At 42.2% G+C, this 25314-nt stretch overlaps 1 protein-coding gene across 1 annotated transcript in view; it reads right to left on the minus strand.

The window, feature by feature from the left end:
* The window catches only part of bicc1b (BicC family RNA binding protein 1b), a 94151-nt gene that overhangs the window by 39430 nt on the left and 29407 nt on the right, over positions 1-25314 (minus strand). The window contains exons 3-4 of the mRNA XM_017714530.2: positions 15827-15896; positions 879-958 (exon numbers count right to left, since the gene is read on the minus strand). Coding sequence (XP_017570019.1) covers positions 879-958; positions 15827-15896 — 150 coding nt within the window. The remainder of the gene's footprint in view (positions 1-878; positions 959-15826; positions 15897-25314) is intronic.

The following is a 25314-nucleotide window of genomic DNA, read 5'->3' on the forward strand; positions in this document are numbered from 1 at the left end:
TCACACTCACACACACACACTCACACTCACACACTCACTCACACACTCACTCACTCACACACTCACACTCACACACACACTCACTCACACACTCACACACTCACTCACACACACACACACACACACACACTCACACACTCACTCACACACTCACTCACACACTCACTCACTCACACACACACTCACTCACACACTCACACACTCACTCACTCACACTCACACACACACACTCACACACACACACACTCACTCACTCACACACTCACTCACTCACACACTCACACACTCACACACTCACACACTCACTCACACACTCACACACTCACACACTCACTCACACACTCACTCACACACTCACTCACACACTCACTCACACACTCACTCACACACTCACTCACACACTCACACACAAAATTCTTTTAAATGGAGTGTGTGCCTCCTGAAGCCTTTGGAAATAATCCCCCGTCGGTTTCTCCATCCCATGACTCAAGTAGCTGAACACATGCACATGAAGCTTAGCCATGGCGTCAGTGAGAATACATGCTTAACTCATCTAAGTGTTCCTATACTTAACTAAGTAGTTAAATGATGCATGCCTGGATTGAAAAAAAAGTTCAACGGACGGGGAATATTCTCTCAAATTCGTTAAAGTAGGTCAGCTAGCAGTATTTTAAATACTATATGCCTAAAACACAAGGATGGAGAACTAAGTCAGCTAATCAGGCCACTCTTGTGCCAGCTTCAACTAAACGTTGAGTCTTCCGAGTATTTTCTTGATGAGATATTCAAACGCCATGTTTCAAAACAAATATATTCAAATAGCATTCAAGTTCAGTTTGTTATTCAGAGGCCATGAAATATCTGGCTTAAGGGCTCACCTTCGTATCTAGGACAGACATGATCTTCTCCTTGGCTTCCTTCACGTTGTCCCTCTTCCCGCTCACTTTGATATGTGGATCTGCAAGACAAAAGTGTAACAGGTTTCTATTTTGCAAGCTGACATCCTATTTTTCGTTGTATCAACATGCCATTGTTGGTATTTATGCAAGCATATGAACAGCGATTCAGTGCAATAACAGCACGATCATTTCAGCCTTCTGTGAAAAAAAATGATGAACCTAAAAGGTTTTTGGCACAGAGTTAGATGAAAAATGCAGAATTGGACTTTTAGATAAAGCCAAGCTGCATGTGTGTCATTCCGAACAGCTCTCCCACTAAATCATTTCTGCACCCCAACACAGTCACATTGTGCGGCTTAAATTCCCAGCACTAATTCATTACCCCAACTTTACACGCTTGCACACAGAAGTACAGTAAAGAAACGGTTCTTGATGCGTCCTGCTGCTTGTGGGATTCCAGCTATAACTATCCGTCCATCAAAGCTGCTCTGATCCAGTTTTCTTTTCTAATAGCCCGCTTTGAAAGCAGAAGCATTCCTCGAGTCATGGTGGCAACCGCCAAACTGAACCCGAGAGATGAGCAGAAACGTGAGGCACCATTCTAATGCTAAAATGGCTCAAGTTATGCGTGCTGCGGTTGCTGAACCCGAGCCTTAAGGAAATTCATAATGATGGCTTTCGGTGCCAGAGGCAATGAGAGGAAAAGCCGCTCTAAATTGCTGTCCGGCGCAGAGGCGGATTCCTCCACCACAAAACCCCGCAGAACATCGATTCACTGCGATTAAGCGGACACTGTGGAGGGAAGCTCGGCCCACCGCGGCTCCGACTGCAAGCCACGCACTGGCCCAATGACAGAGTGTTCGCAGTTAGCCGCTACTGACCTTACTCAAACTGCATGTAATGCGACCATTATCTGCGGTTGAGCTCGAGTGCTCACTGGAGGTTTCTCTGTTTGTATAGTAGTGTTGGGTGGAACTTGGGAGAAAAACAGAAATACAATCGTGTATGGCGGGGGCAGTTTAGTATTAAGGGGTAATCCACTGTGGTGTAAAAGCAGTAGGATTACACCAATGATTAGGACCTCTCAGTTTCCATTTTCAGCCGACAATCCTCGGCGCTCCAGCCTTGACTGGCACGGCCTTGGACTGAGGCTAGAGGTTTTTCCGCAATTGCTTTGCCGAAACAAAGCATGCCTAGACAGAATCCCAAGGCATCAGCCAGCCTGTCCTCATGTGATGTGTCAATCTCAGTATGAGAAACTACATTTGTATTTGTGTCAATTCAAGAAGAATACATACAAGCCAATCAATCACAGGCCTCTGGGGAAGGAACAATTAACCCGCATTCATTGCGATCATGAAATTTAATTTGTTTTCCCAAGAGTGTCATCACTATATTATGGCTGATCAATGTCATTACGCAACATTCAAGAATGTCCAGTTTAATCCAACTGACCAAGCTCTGTCTTATTTCCTCAGCCATCCAACCAGCGTTCAGCAACCTCAGGCCTTCAGTTCATTCACCCGCATGCCAGCGTTTGAATTCGAAGCTCTAACTCTAAATCTGAAAAGATGCGGTCAAAAGACCTGTAAAAAAAACGAGATCCCACCCTGATAGAATGGAGCAGATCATTTTCTGCCCATTTCCAAAAACATTTTGAATAATTTGGTATTTAACTGCAATATGTCAAAAATGGTCGACACATGCTTTATAATGAAGGCTGATGCAGTGCTATGTTTACAAATGAGGGCTTGAATGTGAATATTTACATATGATATGTGTGGGAAATAACAACAATGCTTTATTATGATAGATTACACAAAATTGAACGACTGCATGTGTCATACGAATTAGATGAATTACTGAGAGCCTGTAAACAACTAATGTATAGTAACATTAGGCACATAGTAATACAGCTTATATTACCCCATTATAAAATTATCTTATTTTAATTTTCCATTATATGTTATTTTTTGAAAAAAAGTGACTGTATTCATTTTCATAGCCCTGTCTTTAAAAGTGGTAGCACTGTTTTGCTGGTACAAATAAATAAACATACATACATATACATACAAACATATATATATATATAAAAAATACACACACACACACACACACACACAATGTATATATGCATCCAGGGTGTGTAATTATACCATAACAACTCATTGACCATTTCAATCGATATGCTTAAAATACACACAATTTTACATTGAACTTTCAGGGGGGGGCAATGGTGTGGCTGTGTGTTGACTGGGATCTGACACAGCTGGAAATCTGCCTGCAGTTCCTCACGGGATGCCGGATGCCCTTACACAATCCAAGCTCTGCCATTGGACAACAAGTTTTAAAAATAGGCACATCTGGAGCTGCTAACACACCTTCAAAACAACCACCCACTCCCCTCAACCCCCACACTAGCCCATGCACAGCTGGCTTTGATAAATGTTAATGATGGCGTAGGGCACATCTCTCCGAATACAATCCATGGAAAGTTTACTTCAGCTAATTTGTGATTGGAATGTGAAAAGGAAGCGGCCAAATTGGCAGTCTGACAGATTTGTTACACGCACCATGGTTCAGTTACACTGATCAAACTCCAGTCTGTGGTAGAGGTCTGACTACTGCTCCAAGGGATACGGAATAGAGCGCAGGGCGGTTATTTACCCCCAAAGGGGGCGCTGTGTGCTAAATGGAGCATACTTTAATCAGGCTGGAGCGTTTTATAGGCTCTCAGCTGGGATGCTTGGAGAGGCCCATGGAGGATTATGTCATATGAAGGGGAACCAGCTAATCCTCACAGCGCCACCACCGGCACTTTCAGAAGGAAAACAGCAAGGGCACGTGCATGCTGGTTCAACATCTGCGGAGAAATTGAACAAGACTGCAGGAGTTAACAAGGAATTTCAGAACGTAGCTCAGAATGTTTCCACGTGCTGTTCGCATTTGCGTTCATGCAGGCTACACATGGGCATCAGCACTTTCCCTTCTAACCCACTAATGCAGCAGTTACATTACTACTAGGTGGCTTTTTCCTCATTAAAAGGTGCAAAAAATGGGATTGCATACTATCCTTGTGGCAATCAAGGTCCAGTCTTGCTTCAGATGGTCCAAAAAAAAAAATAAATAAATAAATAAATAAATAAAATCATGTATTTCTGCACATCCTTCCACTGTGAGAAGAAAACTCAATGTAATAGATCTCAAAGGATGTGTAGCTGTGGAGAAGCTATTACTGAGCAAAAGAAATGGGACAAAAAAAAAAAAAAGAACATATGCACTTAAACACCAGAACTGGACTTAACGTGTAGTAAGATTTTACAGAACGAAGAGTCTAAATGTAGCCATCTTCTATGACTGAACTTTGGAGGCGTGCAAAAATAACTTTGAAAACCTGAAAGCAAGTCTCCCAAAAAGAACGGAAACTGTAATAAAGGGTGGACACACTAGATACTGAAAAATTTGAATCATATTCAGTTGCTGAGGGTTCCGTTTAATTTTGTTAGATGTACGGTTTCTGATTTTTCCTGAAGCAACTGTTTCTTTCCTTGAAGCGGCTGGAAATCAAATAAAAGGGTGGTCTCTGACTTTTGCACAACACCGCACGCGCCCACAAAATGAGCGTAACTTTTCCTTTTCTTGTATCTGGTGCATAGTTGGGATCTAAAAAAAAAACGAGAAAACCCTGTCATCTGGTTGTCGTCCCGTTTTAGAAACTTTTGAACTTCTCATTTTGCTCTATTAATCACGAGTCGGATCCAGCGACAACTTGCACAAGAGACTTGCGCAAAAGGAAAAACAAAACAAAACAAAACAAAAAAACCAAAAAGCTCCAGAAATGTGACTTCTATGCTCTGCGTGTGACTGAACCAGATGTTCGTAAGCTTTGGAAAACAGAATGCAGTCACGAACACTGGCAACATCCACAGCACTCCAGACACATTTTTCCTCTATGGAGAGGGGTCGAAATTACGAAGGCGGCTGATGAAGAACGGTAATGATTATTTCAGCCCTGAATGGCTTTGATGGAGTGCACGGGTCACCAGCAGGCTGCACTTGGCGGAGAACGCAGGAAGCTGCTCTGTTTTTCTACTACATACTTGGGATTGCTGCACTGCCATGAAGGCCCAGATACAGTGGCAGAGGGTTTTCTAATCCGCTTCATGAGTCGGCAAAGCTCACATGATAACATCATGGAGAAACGTTTCTTGAAGGCCTTGAAGGAAAGAAAAGGCTTTCTGCTGTCCTCCCAGGAGACTCTTGATGTTTATTGCAGTTGTGCTCTCGTACATGCCACAAGAGCCTGGCCACGTGACTTCTGGATACTTACCCTGCACTTAATGACCATGCACCATGTCCCACAGTAAAGACTATAGCACTCGGCTGGGCTGATCACCATGTAAAATGCAATATGAGTACATGTGGGTAAGACTATCTGTAGTGTATCACCATAATGGGGGTGTCTGGCACTGAAAGTGGTGATTATGATTGTATCCTCTGTAAATTTCAAGGGGAGGCTAGTTTATACAAAAAAAGAACAATACAGGCTTCTTTCCACAACCAATTCACATCCTGATGAGCCGTAGAAAGTGACTGATCTTGCTTTTTGAGGCCACAAATAAAGTGTCACAATACGATACAATAGAATGACTAAACATCTGTTATGCTCCTTCATTAGACCTGCCCATATACTGCCTTGTCTTTCTGGATGTATTACTGTGCTCTTGCTGTCTGTGTTGAGTGTGTTATCTATGTACTTTGACTTGTAAGCATCTTTGGGTTCTTGATAAAGCGGTATATAAAAATAAAGAATTATTATTATTATTATTAAACACACAAATACCCAGCAGACATTTCTGGTCAATGTTACCCTCAAAATTTGTTATAAAAAACAGAAAAAGGTTGGGGAAAGTGAAAGACTCATGAATGCTGGGGAGCTGCTATAAACTGCATTACAGGTTTGGTTCCCTCTGAGGTGCTGGTCAGAGCACAGAGACGTAGAGGACTGAACTCACAAAAGCAGCCTGGCAGGCATTCGTTAGTATTTGGGCACATATGGAGATGTGAGAGTCTGCGGCTGTGAAATCATCAGTGAACATCTAAATGTTCATAAACACATCACACACAGTAACATCATCCGTTCAGTATTTAACAGTGCCACAACACAAAGCAGCTCTACAAATACAAATGACTAACCACAGCAGCTATACGGTGATAACTCACTACAACTGCAAACTAAACTGTGTCTGTGGAAGTGAAACTAACTCAGACCGTATATGTCTTGATGTTTCACTCGCACGTTCATGCAGTGCAAAAGTAAATGTATAAATATTGACACAGCCATCAGCTAAAAACTACAGCAGCCTGAAATGTTTCGTACTTTTAGATAACGGTAGTGTTGCACTGATTTAGGTTTACTGAAGTAATTAGATGCAATTTCTGATTCGCATGTGTGTGAAAAGGTGGACCTAAACTGAAGTGAGCAACACGTTGGGGGTCTAGGAAAGAACAGAGCAGTAAAAATACTCTAATACTCTTCAAGAGGAAACAGCAGTGGTGAATGATGCCCTGGTCCAAATTCTTAATAAGGTATTTTTTTCACCGATATGCCGCAAATGACGTGCAGATGTAAGAGCTTAATGTACATACTGTGCAAAACAAGCCAACATTATCCCGTTTAGTCGCCTGGCAAGTCAGGCTGATTCATCATTCAGTAGCCCCTCATCTCTCGCTTTGTAATCAGTTACAGTCTGAGGTTAGTCAAGGTTGTTATTGGGGGAGTGACCATTACAGAGGTATACAGAAGGAACAGCTGGCTGCTTGGGGTAACAACAGCCCTTAGCCTAGGGTTAGCCTTTCACATGGCATTCTGTGCCCCCCTGCAGCACTCATGGAGCGGCCTACGTCGGGCAGTCTAAAAGACAATCCTGCATCCGACCATGCCATGGATCAACAGCTGCTACAACAGCAGGAAAGAACATTTACTGAACTCCAGCAGGGACGGAGCACGAGTGTAGGGGGAAAACACGAATGACACAAATGACTTGAGAAACGTGGCACATTTAGCACGATTTTTGACCGGCCAGAGAAGCTGGTGCATGCTCAAAACATATGCATCATAGGTTTATATATATTGTTTACATCTGTTTTTATCATTTTGCACAATAAAAATATTTTTAATTCACATCAAATGTTTAATATGGTTCTTATTAAAGGTGATGGGGCATTTCAGAACAGTGGGCAATCTAGAACAACAAGTCAATGCCGCTGTTTGACTTTGGTGCTTTACCAATGTAAAATATTCATAAACTGCAATTATTAGAGAGAGTTATACTGGTATAGTTATCATTAAAAAAACGTGTGTCAAAAAAAAAAACGTTTGGTTTCAGGCAAACACGATGAATCAGCACGCCAACATCTTTTGTACGACTGACTACATTTGGAGCAAATTAGATTTTGGGCTGATTCATCGCTTCATGTTTGCCAAATAATATCACATCTGCATGAGATTCTTCTTCTTCTTCTTCTGTGAAAACGTTCTTCTGCAGGAGAACCTGTTATAGAGAACGAGATGGGCTCCTTCATAATGACTACAAAATTCAGAGAAAGACCTGCACAAAATTCCAGTGTCTTTGCCGTCTGTTGTCACAGCAATGCTTCATTCTCTGCCCTTTAGTACCCCCATCTTCCACTGCAACCCGAGAGGGAACAATGTTTCCACTTGGGGAATAAGGCAGGGTGATGTGGTCGGCTCTTCAAAATCTGCTGACAAAAAGACCAAAAGGTCTCCATTAAAAGTGAAGGACCTTAAATTCCCTCCTGGTTAATAGACCTGTCCCATCTGTGACATACCGGACCGGCCATGCTCCTGCAGCCTAGCGAATCGCCATGGAAACGGCAACCCGGTGATGTGCCATGCAGTGTGGCCTGGCTCAGGAGGGCTGCAGAAATGGTGTGCACTCTGGACTTGTTTTTCCAGCTGCTGCACCCCTGCTTTAAGGCCCTGTTCTCCTGCTCTCCTATAAATCACTCTGTACAAGCAACCCCTGATTTATCAGTGGCTTCAGATTGGGAAAAAAAGAGAGAGAAAGAGAGAGAGAGAGAGAGGAAGGGAGATAGAGAGAGAGGGAGGGAGAATGTCAGCCAACTTCTAGTTTGGTTTTATGAGTGAGTGGACGGAGAGCATGGACCAATGTACGCTCTGCACAAGGGCGGCATAATACATTGTTTGTGATAGTAATATTGGCTTTAGCAATCAGGAAAATCTCATTATTTGCTGTCTTCACACCTTTCTGTGTTTATAGTGGTCTCAGACCACTGAGTCCTTTCTTTAATAAAACACTGACAATATACTGTAATATACTGTATAATAAATAATGCGTAATAAATGATGTTCTTTACTAGCTGTTGTACCACGGTTTCAAACATGGCCCAGTCAATCCGATCTGATGTATGATCAACTTGAACAACACTACCCATAATTCAGGCAGGCAGGCAGGCAGGCAGGCAGGCAGGCAGGCAGGCAGGCAGACAGACAGGCAGGCAGGCAGGCAGACAGACAGGCAGGCAGGCAGACAGACAGACAGACAGACAGGCAGGCAGACAGGCAGGCAGACAGACAGGCAGGCAGACAGACAGACAGGCAGGCAGACAGACAGACAGGCAGACAGGCAGGCAGACAGGCAGGCAGGCAGACAGACAGACAGGCAGACAGGCAGACAGGCAGACAGACAGACAGTGGTGTAAATGACAAAAAGAACCAAAAAGAAATCAGACCCCTTTAAATCTCACTCTCACTTATACTGTAAACACAAAAAGCACTGAGATCAGCTGCAGCTCGTTCCCTTTCAGGTTCACCGGAACAAAAATTGAGTTTGATTCATTTACAAAGACCTAAATTTGAAAACTTCCAGAGATTCTTGCAGAAACATTTCTATCACTTTGGCTTCCACAGTTTGTACATTTGGTTACTCATCGTTGATCAGAGTGTCTGCTAAACAACTAAATGAGGTAACGAAGTAAATGCTCTGTGCAATGTGTTCACTGCCAGTACTCAAGATCAATTCTCTAATAATAATAATAATAATAATAATAATACTTGAGTAATGATTCACCTACATTTGCCATTCATTACTTTTGAGGAAAAAAAATCAGAGCCTTATTTTGGCTCTGGCATAAACGTGTACTTTCAAAAAGTTTTAGTCATCGCGTCTCAGGCTCGGCCAACGACTCCGGGAGAAGCAACATTCCTTCTGTCCAGTCTTTCATCTTTACAGCAAACTAAGTGTCTGAGTAGTCACTTTGTTATTTTCCATTTTACTGACTGTGGCTTTAAATGGCTTACTGCTACGTCAGTGTGCTCGAAGGATATTCCAAAAATGACTCCGAATGAGAGTTTACGACAACGAGCTGTCCACCAAGCCTGAACCAAGCAACAAACAAACGGACCCAATTTATGCAGTGACAGTAAATATGTACTTGGCCACATTAAAGAGAACAAAATACATCGAGGGAAGATAAATATGTCAATACACACAAAAGAGAGGATTAAAATAGTTTGAATAAATACTATGATAAAAAACAAATAACAGCATGAGTTGCATGCACCGAGATCTCCCCCGAAAGCCTCACTTTTGTCATGTCTTTTTCACATTAAGGCCCACTGAGTATTAGCTGGAGCTTTACAGTGTCAAATGAGGGAAACAGACTTCTACAAGAGCAAGCTGAGAAGTCCCAGCATTACCCAGCATCACCTTGGAGTGTGTGCAGAAATGGAATGCATCCTCCTGAGCCACATAAGTGTGCAATTGGCAGGAGCTCCACTTGAACTGGTATGCGAATATTTCAAATGGACAGCAGATAGTCCTTGTTTGTGTGCTTAAAGCAATTGGACGGATGATGATCGCAACTGATTTGATGATTCCTTGGCTAATTCAAATAGCGGATACGAGCACATAGCTGTGGCTGCTGGTCTCCTCCCAGCTGAGCCTGATCTGTAGAGACTCGGAGGAGCCTGAAGAACTATCTGCTCTATATCAATGACGGAGAAGGCCAGGGCCCTGAACTCAAAGGCTTTTAGCCGTTGGAGAGCACATGGAAAGCGCTGCCTTGACGGAGTTATCGCTGTGCTGGCGTTCACAGCTGCTGTACAAGTAAGGTTACCCCTTTTTGTTCAGTGCAGGTCTTTGCTACTTTAAAGGAAAAGCTTAGAAAGAGAACCCAGACACTCCATCCTTTCAAACTGCTTTTCTACCCTGGCTAGCGTCACGCTAGGGAGGGAGGAGCCATACCCGCCCAAAATCAGCAAAACGTGACTCCAACACTCACCCGAAATTCCTCTAGCCTGAAGTACACTTGACCAAAACAAGCTAGATATCAAAGTGCTGTCATTAGCTAACATTCATTCTTCAAACTGAACGTTTCAGGAACACAAATTCCTTCCACATCACATTCACTTCTCCTGTAACTGCAAATGTAAACGGCCACATGCAGCTGCTGGTGACCCACCACTGACTTTTATCATGAGCCCGGTGAAGGGCTTCTGAAGCTAAAGTATAGTCTAGTTTAGCTGAACTGTTTTTTTTTTTTAAACATCATCATCATCATCGTCATCGTCGTTACCCACCCACTTAATCCAGATAGGGTCGCAGTAGAAGTTGGGAGAGCAGAGAATCCCAGATGACCCTGTCCCCCGCAACTTCCGCCAGCTCATTCCCAGGGACCCCAAGCCGCTCCCAGGCCAACTCGGAGATGTAATCCCTCCAGCGGGTCCTAGGACGTCTCCGGGGTCCACTGGGAGGTGTCCAGGTGGAATCAGATGCCCAAACCACCTCAGCTGGCTCCTCTCAATGCGGAGGAGTAGCGGCTCTACTCCGAGCTCTTCCCGGATGGCCGAGCTCCTCACCCTGTCAGTAGAGTGTAGCTGCCATCCTGCGAAGAGGCTCATTTCCACCGCTTGTATTCGTGATCTTGTTCTTTCGGTCATCACCCACAGCTCATGACCATAGGTGAGGGTCGGGATGTAGACCGACCGGTAAACATAGAGCTTCGACTTTTTGCTCAGCTCCCTCTTCACCACTACAGTCCGGTACAGTGACCGCATTACTGCTGCTGCCTGCCCCAGCCTGCGGCCGATCTCACCATCCCTCTTCCCATCACTTGTGAACAAGACCCTGAGTCACTTAAACTCCTCCACCTGGGACAAGTCCTTTCTTGAAACAAGTCATGTTAATTTTTTTTCTCTGCACACACACAACACACATCTACAAGTTTAACGGGAGTTTTGGGGGCTACTTTTCAGCCTCACTAACTTATGTTACATCAAAAGGCAAGAGCCCCATCGCCCCCTTAAGCTACTTAAATACTTAAGCATCACCTTGATGAGGCACCGGACAGGTTTAGAAATGTCACGCTTGTCCCGCCCTAATGACGCATATGTTTATCTACCTTATACTGCAACATAAGAACAGCTTCTCATCCACTGAATGCATCAAAAACGCCACTGATCAACTGTCCAGGAATTTTACCGTACTGAGGTGGCTTGATAAATGTTTGGTCGATGCAACTTTGAGTTAAACTCATTTTTCCTATTGGCTCTTGGTATCACATATTTGCATATTAGGCATATTGACATTCTCCCCCAGCCCACCTTCCCTGGGGTGTTTACTTTTTTCTCTACATTTCTGTGACTCATTAATCTAATGGTTAATGGATATTAATTAAAAATAAGTCTTGACTGAGCCAGATAGCCAAGCTCCACATGCTGAGTGAAGTTCTTTGGTGGGTAAACACCACAGAGATTTAGTAGTAGTATTAAGTTAAATAGGTTAAGATGTTATCTATTATCTGCAGTACAGTATGATTCAGTTACCATTATAACCTAGTTAGCCTAGCAGTGAATTTTAATGACAATTTTTTAATTGTACTGGGTTGGGAAAACTATTATAAATTCCAAAATGCTCAGTCATTCAACAAATCATCCGTCCGTTGTCTGAGCTGCTTCTCCCTCAGGGTCACGGGGGGGTCTATCCCAGTGGTCATCAGGAGGAAGACAGGATACACCCTGGACAGGTTGCCAGTCCATCGCAGGGCAGACATACACAACCACTCACACCTAGGGGCAATGGAACACGTCCAATCGGCTTGACTGCATGTCTTTGGACTATGAGAGGAAACCAGAGAACCCGGAGGAAACCCACTCAGACACGGGGAGAACATGCAAACTCCACTCAGAGAGGACCCTGGTCACCCGGCCGGGGAATCGAACCCAGGCCCTCCTCGCTGTGAGGCAACCGCGCTACCCACCACGCCACCGTGCCGCCCTTCAACAAATCAAGATCAACAAATTGAATGGAGTTTATAACATAATCAATTTACTTAAATGTATACAACAATTATCAAAACACCAAAGGTAACACCGGAAAGCATGTGTCCAACATATTAAGAACGCTAGAATAACCTATTCAAATGAAACATCACAATAAGCTGAAATTCCATCCCCTTCCCCAGCGCGCTTCATCAAAAGCTCACACCCTTTCAGCGGTCAGCACTACACCTCGCTCACAGCAAACACCAGCGGTAAACACCACGTCACAGATGCTGGCCTGGAGAACGTTTTGTTCCTGAGACAATACGCTGAGAGGTCCGTGCTGGCTGCAGGAGCAAGCTGTAGACAGGCTTGAGACGAGCCTCGCAGGAAACCGCGTATGCCCCAGGGGACGGCCGCGAGCGACGCCGTGCCTGGTGCGCCCCACATGTCTGAAACCCTGCATGTGTTTTCCATCTTTAATTAGCCGGGATGCTTGCCGCATGGAGTCACTAGATAACGTCGAATGATTATGTAAGGATTTTCGTCAGTGCAGCCAATGCCCAGGGCCAGCAGCCAACATAAGCAAGCACGCGCTGGAATTTGAATGGCCTTTGACCCTGCCGCGACCCCCTGCGCGCCGATCTTTTGAGTATGTGTACTTGAACGGCTGCTTCTAGGGTTTACAAAGCATAAGCTTTGTTTGAAAAGTCCTTCCACGGTCATGAAAGGCACAAGTGATGGAAGAGTTGGGTCGTGTTTGGAAACTGCAATATAAGGACAGCAGTGGTGTGACAGCTGCTTTCATGATTTGCTCTTAGCTTCATGAATCTGATGGTCATGTCACAGCAAGCTGCAGTGTTTGGTTACCGTAGATTATGCAAATATACTGTGTTTATATGTGTCTAACAGTATATACAAAATGTCACAATATTAGGATCTTATGAGGTTTGTTAACTAGTCAGAACGGACTGAGAATGGGGGCAGGCGTGGGCTGGAGGTTAGGGAACCAACCTTGTGACCGGAAGGTCGCCGGTTCGATCCCCAGAGCCGACAGCACGTGACTGAGGTGACCGTGAGCAAGACACCTAACCCCCAACTGCTCCCCGGGTGCACTAGTGTTTCACGTCACGGATGGGTTAAATGTGGAGGTGAAATTTCCCCGTTTGTGGGACAAATAAGGGTCTGAAAAAGCTGCACATGATTTTAAAAAGTACTCGACTCACTTTTTGACCTGACATTGTGACTATCAATATCATCACACTGCCCCCTGCTCCCATTAGATAAGGCCACTAGTGTTTGTGCTCCAGGAACAGTAAAGTGCTTTGGTCTGATCTGAGGCACAGTGAATGTAGACTCCACTTTAGTCAAGCTGTTCATCAGAGCAGTTACCTAAGCAGCGAGAGACTGAGTGTTACATGTCATCTGCTGTAAATCTGATAGCAATAAGCAAACAAATTTCATCTCTGAAACCAGGGCCAAGCTGTTCTTTCTTCATGATAGCTATTACAAAACATTTCTAGCATAAGGACAGCTGAAACACGAGATAACACGAGAAGGGCCTATCACAACGTAGTGCCAAGAAGATGGTGTCCGTGTTTATTCAAAAGACTTCTTAACAGCTTAATATATCACTTTGATAAGATGCATTCCTATGAAGGCTGGACAAGAAAAGGAAGAACTACACTAAAGGTCCAAAAGTATCCAGGAAGCTCATCTTATCAGCGAACTTAGATACCTGACCTCATTAATGCTCTTTGGGCTGAAGGTAATCCAGTTCTCACAGCAATGTTCCAACGTCTAGTGTAAAGCCTTCCTACTAGAGTTGAGGCTGTTACTGTGGCAAACGTGGTGACAAAATCCCTATGAACATAATTTCAGAGAAAAAAAAAACAAAAAACAATAGAGGACACGTCCAAACGTTCAGACCTTTAAAGGGCAGATTTACTAAGTGAGGCGCTAATTACCGACAGTCTAACCACTTTGTGGCAGGTTATCTATTAAGGATTTCCATGCAAATGAACACAGACACAACTTCTACATCCACAGCCGCATTCTTGGCTGATGTGTTCCACCAGGATAAAGTTCCTGCTTTGTTTCAGGTTCAAATTGTGACTCATTAGGGCGAAATAATGAAATGAAAACATCAAAGAATTAAAGAATGTTTATTCTTCAAGAAGGCATGTGATTATTGAGCTTATTTCAACACAATCCAGTCATTATTTTGAGAAAATGACATTAATTGGACATAATACATCAAAAAGCAATACTAAGTCATTCATTTTTATGTAAGTAATTATTTTTTGCTTTCTGTTTTGAAACACATGGCGGGATAAGCTGAGCCAGTTGTGTCGAGTGCATTTGGAGATCATGTGATATTGTAAAATCCCTGTTTACTTTCACTGAGCGCACAGAGGCTGTGTGGGATCTGCACGGTTTTGAGCATAACCTCCTAAATACAATACAATACAATACAATACAATACAATACATGAAAGAATGACTGTGACATTCCAGCCATAGAACAACACACAAACCAGTGTGCACAGAAGGGACAGTGCACAGGAATGACAAAGCAACAGGTAGCCTTAGTAAAGCAGGGATTGTGGAGCCAAAGAGTCTCAATATGTGCTTTTAACAATTGTTTGGAAAAGAAAACACGTCACGTAGGCAAAACCTGCTCTCTGACAGTATTATAAAAAAATAATGTTGCTGTCGGAAGAAAATCTTTTTTGGCATTTTTCAGTTTTTGACATAATTTGAAAGTGTCTGTTCGTCTTTACATTGCTTGTAAATTTTATGATGGATGGACTAAAAGAAATGACCCAAAATGACAAGGGAATAAGTCTGGTTCCATTGACTTACATTGAAAGTGAAGTCGGTTTTTTCCTTCTCCTGTAAAGTTACTATTTTGGAGATACAAGGTTTTCTTCCGACAGCAGTGATGTATATATATATATATACACATACACACACACACACCCAAAGTAGCAAGAAATAACAGTTTAGAAGACTTTCTTAAATTATTTGCTTTGTTTATTTTCTTCCTCAAATTAAGAATAATGTGATGTTCATGTCATTTATAAGTGGGTTTTTTCAAAATAAATAAACTTAATTCTATCAGCTTCAGTAAATCAGAGTAGGTGGCTCATCGCAATAATACTGTCCCCGCATTTTGGATTTTGAGAGGAAAATTCCTATAAGTGTACATGCAATGAGGTAACAGTGCAATAGAGCAGCAACTGTCCATCTGGTCTTTTAATCGGCGCTAATGAGCCATTACACATATTTAATTAATTGCAAAAGTGACTTAACACAAAAGTGGAGCCTGCAGCAGTACAACATGTTAGTAGTATCGGCCCCGTAGCGTATGGGGTGAAGAGGCACCATGGACCACACTTCTGCTCTTACAGTGGTTTTTCTCACTGATCTGTGTGTTTCACTAACCAATGCTGCGCCTACACCTACAGCGAACCTTACTTAAAATCGGTGACTACAAATAAAAATAATAATAAAAATCCATTCCCCAAAACTTTGTGGGCTCATTTGGTCACCAAAGCAGACTTTACTCATGGAATAGACACGCACAATAGAGAGAAACAGATGAAAGAAACAGGCCTTACCCTTCTTAGACTTGGCACCTATCTTCAATTTTGAAGGCCATGCGATCTGAGTACCGGTCTCCTCCATGACCTGCACATAAAAACAAAAACAGATTTTAAGAGTGGCCAAATTTCACAAGAGATATATCCATCAAATACGCACAAACGGTCATGTCAATAGCTCACAATCATGATCACATTGCTAGTTTACTAATATTTAATCATTATGACAGCCCCACAGTATTAGCCAACAATGCTAAAGGCCCAGCTAAACTGCTTTATAACCGCTTAACAAACCTCGCATTAGCACACGATCTTAAACAACCAGCATGACGCACTCTTCCAACAACATGAAGGCCTTAACACTAAATTTACATATTTAATTACATTTACAGCATTTAGCAGACGCTCTTATCCAGAGCGACTTACAAGAAGAGCTCAGTCTGTCTAGAGAAAGTATCTTCACTAGTTACCAACAGGTTAGAGAGAGAAAGACGGTCCTGAGCTCAGATACTGATAGAAACACAGTCACTGTAGATACAGAGAGAGAAGGAGCAGAGCTGAACACAGAACTCTGAGCCCTGCAGCGCCATGCAATACAGTAAACTACAATACAGTAAACTACAATACAGTAAACTACAATACAATAAACTACAACACACAGCGCATTCAACAATAAACTACAACACGCAGCGCATTCAACAATAAACTACAACACGCAGCGCATTCAACAATAAACTACAACACGCAGCGCATTCCACAATAAACTACAACACGCAGCGCATTCCACAATAAACTACAACACGCAGCGTATTCAACAATAAACTACAACACGCAGCGCATTCCACAATAAACTACAACACGCAGCGCATTCCACAATAAACTACAACACGCAGCGCATTCCACAATAAACTACAACACGCAGCGCATTCCACAATAAACTACAACATGCAGCGCCTTCCACAATAAACTACAACACGCAGCGCCTTCAACAATAAACTACAACACGCAGCGCCTTCAACAATAAACTACAACACGCAGCGCCTTCAACAATAAACTACAACACGCAGCGCCTTCAACAATAAACTACAACACGCAGCGCATTCAACAATAAACTACAACACGCAGCGCATTCAACAATAAACTACAACACACAGCGCATTCAACAATAAACTACAACACACAGCGCATTCAACAATAAACTACAACACACAGCGCATTCAACAATAAACTACAACACACAGCGCATTCCACAATAAACTACAACACACAGCGCATTCAACAATAAACTACAACACACAGCGCATTCAACAATAAACTACAACACACAGCGCATTCCACAATAAACTACAACACACAGCGCATTCAACAATAAACTACAACACACAGCGCATTCCACAATAAACTACAACACGCAGCGCATTCCACAATAAACTACAACACGCAGCGCATTCCACAATAAACTACAACACGCAGCGCATTCCACAATAAACTACAACACACAGCGCATTCCACAATAAACTACAACACACAGCGCATTCAACAATAAACTACAACACACAGCGCATTCCACAATAAACTACAACACGCAGCGCATTCCACAATAAACTACAACACGCAGCGCATTCCACAATAAACTACAACACGCAGCGCATTCCACAATAAACTACAACACACAGCGCATTCCACAATAAACTACAACACACAGCGCATTCAACAATAAACTACAACACACAGCGCATTCAACAATAAACTACAACACAGCGTATTCAACAATAAACTACAACACACAGCGCATTCAACAATAAACTACAACACACAGCGCATTCAACAATAAACTACAACACACAGCGCATTCAACAATAAACTACAACACACAGCGTATTCAACAATAAACTACAACACACAGCGCATTCAACAATAAACTACAACACACAGCGCATTCCACAATAAACTACAACACAGCGCATTCCACAATAAACTACAACACACAGCGCATTCCACAATAAACTACAACACGCAGCGTATTCAACAATAAACTACAACACGCAGCGTATTCAACAATAAACTACAACACACAGCGCATTCCACAATAAACTACAACACACAGCGCATTCAACAATAAACTACAACACGCAGCGCATTCCACAATAAACTACAACACACAGCGCATTCCACAATAAACTACAACACACAGCGCATTCCACAATAAACTACAACACACAGCGCATTCAACAATAAACTACAACACAGCGCATTCAACAATAAACTACAACACAGCGCATTCAACAATAAACTACAACACAGCGCATTCAACAATAAACTACAACACAGCGTATTCAACAATAAACTACAACACACAGCGCATTCAACAATAAACTACAACACACAGCGCATTCAACAATAAACTACAACACACAGCGCATTCAACAATAAACTACAACACACAGCGCATTCCACAATAAACTACAACACACAGCGCATTCCACAATAAACTACAACACACAGCGCATTCCACAATAAACTACAACACACAGCGCATTCCACAATAAACTACAACACACAGCGCATTCAACAGTAAACTACAACACGCAGCGCATTCAACAATAAACTACAACACACAGCGCATTCCACAATAAACTACAACACAGCGCATTCCACAATAAACTACAACACAGCGCATTCAACAATAAACTACAACACACAGCGCATTCCACAATAAACTACAACACGCAGCGTATTCAACAATAAACTACAACACACAGCGCATTCCACAATAAACTACAACACACAGCGCATTCCACAATAAACTACAACACGCAGCGCATTCCACAATAAACTACAATACACAGCGCATTCCACAATAAACTACAACACACAGCGCATTCCACAATAAACTACAACACACAGCGCATTCAACAATAAACTACAACACACAGCGCATTCAACAATAAACTACAACACAGCGCATTCAACAATAAACTACAACACACAGCGCATTCAACAATAAACTACAATACACAGCGCATTCCACAATAAACTACAATACACAGCGCATTTAACAATAAACTACAATACACAGCGCATTCAACAATAAACTACAACACACAGCGCATTCAACAATAAACTACAATACACAGCGCATTTAACAATAAACTACAACACACAGCGCATTCAACAATAAACTACAACACAGCGTATTCAACAATAAACTACAACACACAGCGCATTCAACAATAAACTACAACACACAGCGCATTCAACAATAAACTACAACACACAGCGCATTCAACAATAAACTACAATACACAGCGCATTCCACAATAAACTACAATACACAGCGCATTTAACAATAAACTACAATACACAGCGCATTCAACAATAAACTACAACACACAGCGCATTCAACAATAAACTACAACACACAGCGTATTCAACAATAAACTACAACACACAGCGCATTCAACAATAAACTACAACACAGCGTATTCAACAATAAACTACAACACACAGCGCATTCAACAATAAACTACAACACACAGCGCATTCAACAATAAACTACAACACACAGCGCATTCCACAATAAACTACAACACACAGCGTATTCAACAATAAACTACAACACACAGCGCATTCCACAATAAACTACAACACGCAGCGTATTCAACAATAAACTACAACACACAGCGCATTCAACAATAAACTACAACACAGCGCATTCAACAATAAACTACAACACACAGCGCATTCCACAATAAACTACAACACGCAGCGTATTCAACAATAAACTACAACACACAGCGCATTCAACAATAAACTACAACACAGCGCATTCAACAATAAACTACAACACACAGCGCATTCCACAATAAACTACAACACGCAGCGTATTCAACAATAAACTACAACACACAGCGCATTCAACAATAAACTACAACACGCAGCGCATTCCACAATAAACTACAACACAGCGCATTCAACAATAAACTACAACACACAGCGCATTCAACAATAAACTACAACACGCAGCGCCTTCAACAATAAACTACAACACACAGCGCATTCCACAATAAACTACAACACACAGCGCAATACATGTGATTTATTTGGACGTTAATAAACTTCTAATAAGTTATAAATGAACTTTGACCAATCGTCGTTTTTGATTTTATCATAGCAACAACCCAGATGGCATGTGAGTGTCAGAAACCTGCACTTTTAGACAATCTGATCAGGACTGTCCTGTAGTTCGTCCTGAGTGGCGTCTCCAAAAGCACCTCCACCTGGGTACAGACGCCCGAGGCTGCGTGCAACATATTAAACTCTCACTTTAACAACATCAGCGACTGAATGACAAACTCTTCTGCTACTACAGGGGAAGTGCTTAATGTTAGTTTTCACCTCTTTAAAATAAATAAATAAATAAAAGTACGTCCATTTCGCCCAAGTAAACATTGGCTTCCTCAAGAAGAGGTTTGGAACCGGTTAAGGCAGCTTTACTGACAGACATCAAATCACAATGATGCTCACAACCCCTCACAGATCCCTCACAGACTACAGTAAAACAAAGACTTGCCCTCCACGATTCGGATGGTTCGTCAAGATTGAATGTGCAAAAAACAGGTGAGAAACTGTAACAGTGGACCAAGACAACACACCCCCCCCCCCCAAAAGACCTATGGATGTTTACACCACGCTAAAAATAGATCCATTCTGAACTGCTGCTTAAACTACAGTCTCATCCTACTGCACTCAACTGTTCTCTGTACTTGCTAAAGCATCGACTAGTACGTTCTGTACTATACAAGTACTTAGAGTTTACTGGAAAACACTATATTAATATATATAAACATTAACTTTTTCAATCAAAGTTTGGATTAGAAACCCACCCCCACTGCACTGGTGGTTGCCTTCGGCACTTGCTGGGTAACAGTGAGAGACAGGCACTGTGTTTGGCATACAGACCCACATTCCAGCCACTTGACTCCTGTCATTTGAATTAAGAAGTCAAGAGTATGACCACTTAAGAGGTGATTAACAACAGACCACTAATCACCCTTTATGCCAGTCAAGTGCCACTCAAAAGAAAGCTTGCATTCCTCGGAGTATTTCTCACAAAAATTTGACCAAAACTTGGTCAAACTTTCTTCCTGTAGCCAAGGTGTCCAGAATTCTCTTCTCAATCAGCTCTGAAAAAGTTGAGCAATTGCCTCGAACTAATTATTTTAAACTAATTTTTCAAAGGCTGCATAAGCAAATAGCTTGAATTGGATAACGGTCGTACTGTCTATTACAGCAGCTGATATAAAGCTTTGGTTCCTGACAATCACGCTTCTCTCGGGTGGCTACATTTAGTTATTTAATCAGTCGACATGTTGATAAATTCTGATGGGCTTTTATATCACTAGCTTTGGCCCAAATAAATAAATAAATAAATAAATAATATTAAATACAAAAAATAATGCAAATACAATGTGGGAATTTTGGGCGAATGCCAGTACCTGATGTGCTTCGTGCTGATGCAGACGCATTTTTATAAATACACACACACACACACACACACACACACACACACACACACACACACACACACACACACCGACTCACTGTCCATTTTATAAAGATTCATTTACCATACACAGGCACTTATAACATTATAGACTGTACTCCGTGTGTTTTTCAGCATGCTTTGTTCTGCAGTGACACTGATGCGGTGGTGGTGTGTTAGTGTGTGTCGCGCTGGTATGAGTGGATCAGACACGGCAGTGCTGCTGGAGTTTGTAAACACCTCATTGTCACTGCTGTACTGAGAATAGTCCACCATCCAAAAACATGCCACCAACAGCGCCCAGTGGGCAGCGTCCTGTGACCAGAACTAGAAAATGATCAGCGCAAACTGTGTGGCTATAGACGCGCCATCATCTCTGACTTTACATCTACTAGATAAGACCAACGAGGTGGCTGTGTCTAATGAATTGGACACAGTGTTTAAAAACTCGCGTCTGATCCACTCGCACCAGCACAACACACACTAACGTGCCATCACCTGCAGTGCTGAGAATGATCCACCACCTAAATTCTACCTGCTCTGTGGTGGTCCTGTGAAGGTTCTGACCACTTCAGAACAGGGTAAAAGCAGGACTAACAATATATAGAGAGAAACAGATTAAACAGATGGGCTATAGTCTGTAATCGTAGAAGTAGAAAGTGGACCAATATGGTAAGTGGACCTGATATAATGGACAAGGAATGTAGACACAAGGTTCGGGCATTTAATTAAGCGGCTTGTTGGTATATGTACACATTGCAAATGCCAGAGACCATCATTCATATTTCCAGTCAAAACAGAGAGATACAAAAAGGAAATACACAAATCAAACAAAGAAGCTTCTAGTGTTCTCAGAAGACTGGACCGGCCACCCCAGTCTCGACAGCCCCACCTACAGCCAACATATCACCATGGCTTTGGCGTGAACGGACTATTTGACTGACATAAAAAAAAACGGGCTAACTATGATGTAATGCAGGTGACTTTATTCTCTGTCGATGTGCAGCTCCTGTGTGTTACTGACGGCTCATTAGCATTTAGTTTTAACAACAACAACAACAACAACAACACACGGATGCAGGGAAACGCATACTTCCATAAAGGTACCAGCTATTCAAACAACTTTTCCATTCTCAAATACTGATCATATTTTACTTTATTGAATATTCATTACAGCCCTTGTTGATGATGCTGTGCTATATTCTAATTATTTCTGTAGGGTTAGAAATGGAGCCCAGTGTCACCTAAACATTCTGCTCTTCCAGAACACAATAAGCATGTCACTAAATATTGGCTTAAAAATATTGTTCAATCCTAAACACGGCTTCACGCCTATTAGATAAAGCAATTATCTGCCAACGCAATACGAATTTGCCACCATCAGCATCAAAGACATTGACGTTAATTCAATATCATCACTGTAAAAAACACAGCTCTTTCTGCCTCGCCACTCTTGCTGGTGAAAGGTGCAAGGCCTGCAAAGCTTCAGATCAACATCACCCAGTAACATATGTCCAGCTGAAGAAGGAAAACAAACATTCTCCAATTAAAACAATCTGGGCTGAAACGTTTTACCATTAAAAAAAAAAAAAAAAAAAAAAAAAAAAAAAACACACCACGCAAAGACTGCTCAGTTTTCTGGAAACTGGGGATTTATAAACGGGTGGGGGAGTAAAGAAAAAAAGTGAATATTTTCAGCATTACAAATAGAGTATGAAAAAGCCCACAGAAATTTAGGAGAGGGCAGTTCCATATGCAGGCCATGGAAGCAGTGGAAGTGTTTATGAATATGGTTTTATGCCCACCTAACTGACTGCCACAATCAGTCACGGTACGAGAAACGATCGAGCCAACGTGCGCCTGCGAGTAAAGAAAAGAGCATCAACATTCATTTCAGATCACGGCTCGGCCTCTAGGCTCTCGCTGAATCGAAGGGGCATGCCAGCGCCCAAACTGCGCCACGTTGCATTCACATAAACGGCAGAGGAAAACGATTTGATGCAACGCTCTGTTTGCTCTACTCGGTGAGCCAGGAAGCTCAACAGACAGTGCTGAAAAGTTTTCAAAACTGCCAGGCCAAAGCCCAGTGATGTAATCCCACTCTGGGTGATAAGTTCTTCAGTGTTCAGTGTTCAGGAGACGTCACTTCTGTGAGGCATGCTTCTGTTTTCTTCATGCACATCTTATGGTTCATTATCAATTAGAGGCGTGAAGAACCCCGCTGCCTCTGTGGCAAACGTGGGATGACTCTGGCCAGCTCTCCGCTCTCTGACTTCACCTTGTGTAAACACTCTTCGGTTCTGATGTTACTGCTGATTTTGGCAGCAGCGTGCCCGTTTGAGTGACACTTTTAAACAGACCACACACACACCTCAGGAGGGCTTGGGCAGCCCCCGTGTTTCACGAGGAGCTACGGGACACCAAGTTCTTTCATATTCATTTAAAAACTACCTCCAGTCGACTTATCTGGTTCAGTATACTGCAATTCTTGGAGGCTGAAATGTCTCATGCCTTCTTTTGAAATTCAGGTTTTATTTTTTATTTTTAATCAAATATGAAAAACAGTTGCAAAGGTTTTGTTAACAAAACAGTTTGTGTGTCACTCAACTACTCAACTGTGTGTTCATTAAAAGCATATTTCCATGCACAGAGAGAAGGTTTTGCTTAAACAGTGATTTAACAGCTTTCTTAGTAAAACACACAGAAAAGCAGGGCTGTCAAGGCCTCAGCAAGCTTCGTGAAGATGACGTCCGCCTGGCAGCTAGGCGAATTCCACGGACGAAGACACTACACGACAAAGCCTCTGATTTGGTGGCAAAAAAGAGGTCATTAAAACAAAAACTGTCAACTCTGAGCAGCTTGGACTTTGGCAGACACACTAATATTTCGCTGTAAAATGCACATTTGTTAAATACACAATGAATATCTCCTAAACGTGAGATGTTATGTCTGTTATTTGGTATCTCTAACTAGTAATAAGCACCAAAACACACAGGTTCTCTTATATTTAGGTTCACGAGAAGACGAGGCTAGAAAGTTGGATTTCTATTCACCAGGTTCTTGTTCGAATTTTCTCGTTCCACCTTAAATGGTGGCGATATTCTGATCCCAAACGTTGCCAGAGTTACAACTATGAAAGAATCATTTTCCAGCAGTCATGAAACTTGGAGCATCTGCGACAGGCAACACGGAACAGCAGAAAGTAAGGTCATGAAGGTACTTCAGGCTTCGGACAGCCCTCGAAGTAGATTAGAAGTATGATTAGGCCTTAAGTAAGCTTTCTAAGCAGGTAGCGCTGGTGCTACAAAAACTGCAAGTAAATGACTTAAATTAAAAAAAACGTAGCATTGAGATAAAAACAACATAAATGATTAAAAACAAAAGGATGAACCATTTGTCCAGAAATGATCTGTACAGATCATTTATTTGCTGCAAAATCGTGCCACGCAAGGGATGCTGTTAGCATTCAAGTAGCGTTTCTGCCAACAGAGAGAGGAAACCCAAACCAGCAGGAGCTCAAATACACGGCTGCAGACACTCAAGGCAAAACACAAAGTTTTTTCAATATATGATTAATTTAATTGGTTAATTGGGGGAAAAAAACAAACAAAAACAAATCTGTGCTAGATGGCCAAGGCAGTAAGCACAGAATCTTCTGCCTTTACAGTCTCAAACTAAACAACTTCAAAGGCTTTTTGAACTTCGCAAGGCCTTTTGTGCACAAGCATTTAGATTCATTCTATGGAGTTCAAATAAACTGATGGACTACACCTTCTGTGAACACTAGTTCCCTAAACCTGCATCCCAGCTCACATGACAAAAAGGGGTAAAACGTTAAATATTGCACGTCATAATTCCAAGAACCTCCAGGAGATTTGACAGGAGATATTAACATGTGACTGATGCATTTTTTTTTTTTTTGTATTCACACAGGATTAATTTCTCCTAGCATGTGCACCAT

This window comes from Pygocentrus nattereri, chromosome 13 (genome assembly GCF_015220715.1).
Source record: "Pygocentrus nattereri isolate fPygNat1 chromosome 13, fPygNat1.pri, whole genome shotgun sequence".
Classification (NCBI taxonomy): Eukaryota; Metazoa; Chordata; class Actinopteri; order Characiformes; family Serrasalmidae; genus Pygocentrus; species Pygocentrus nattereri.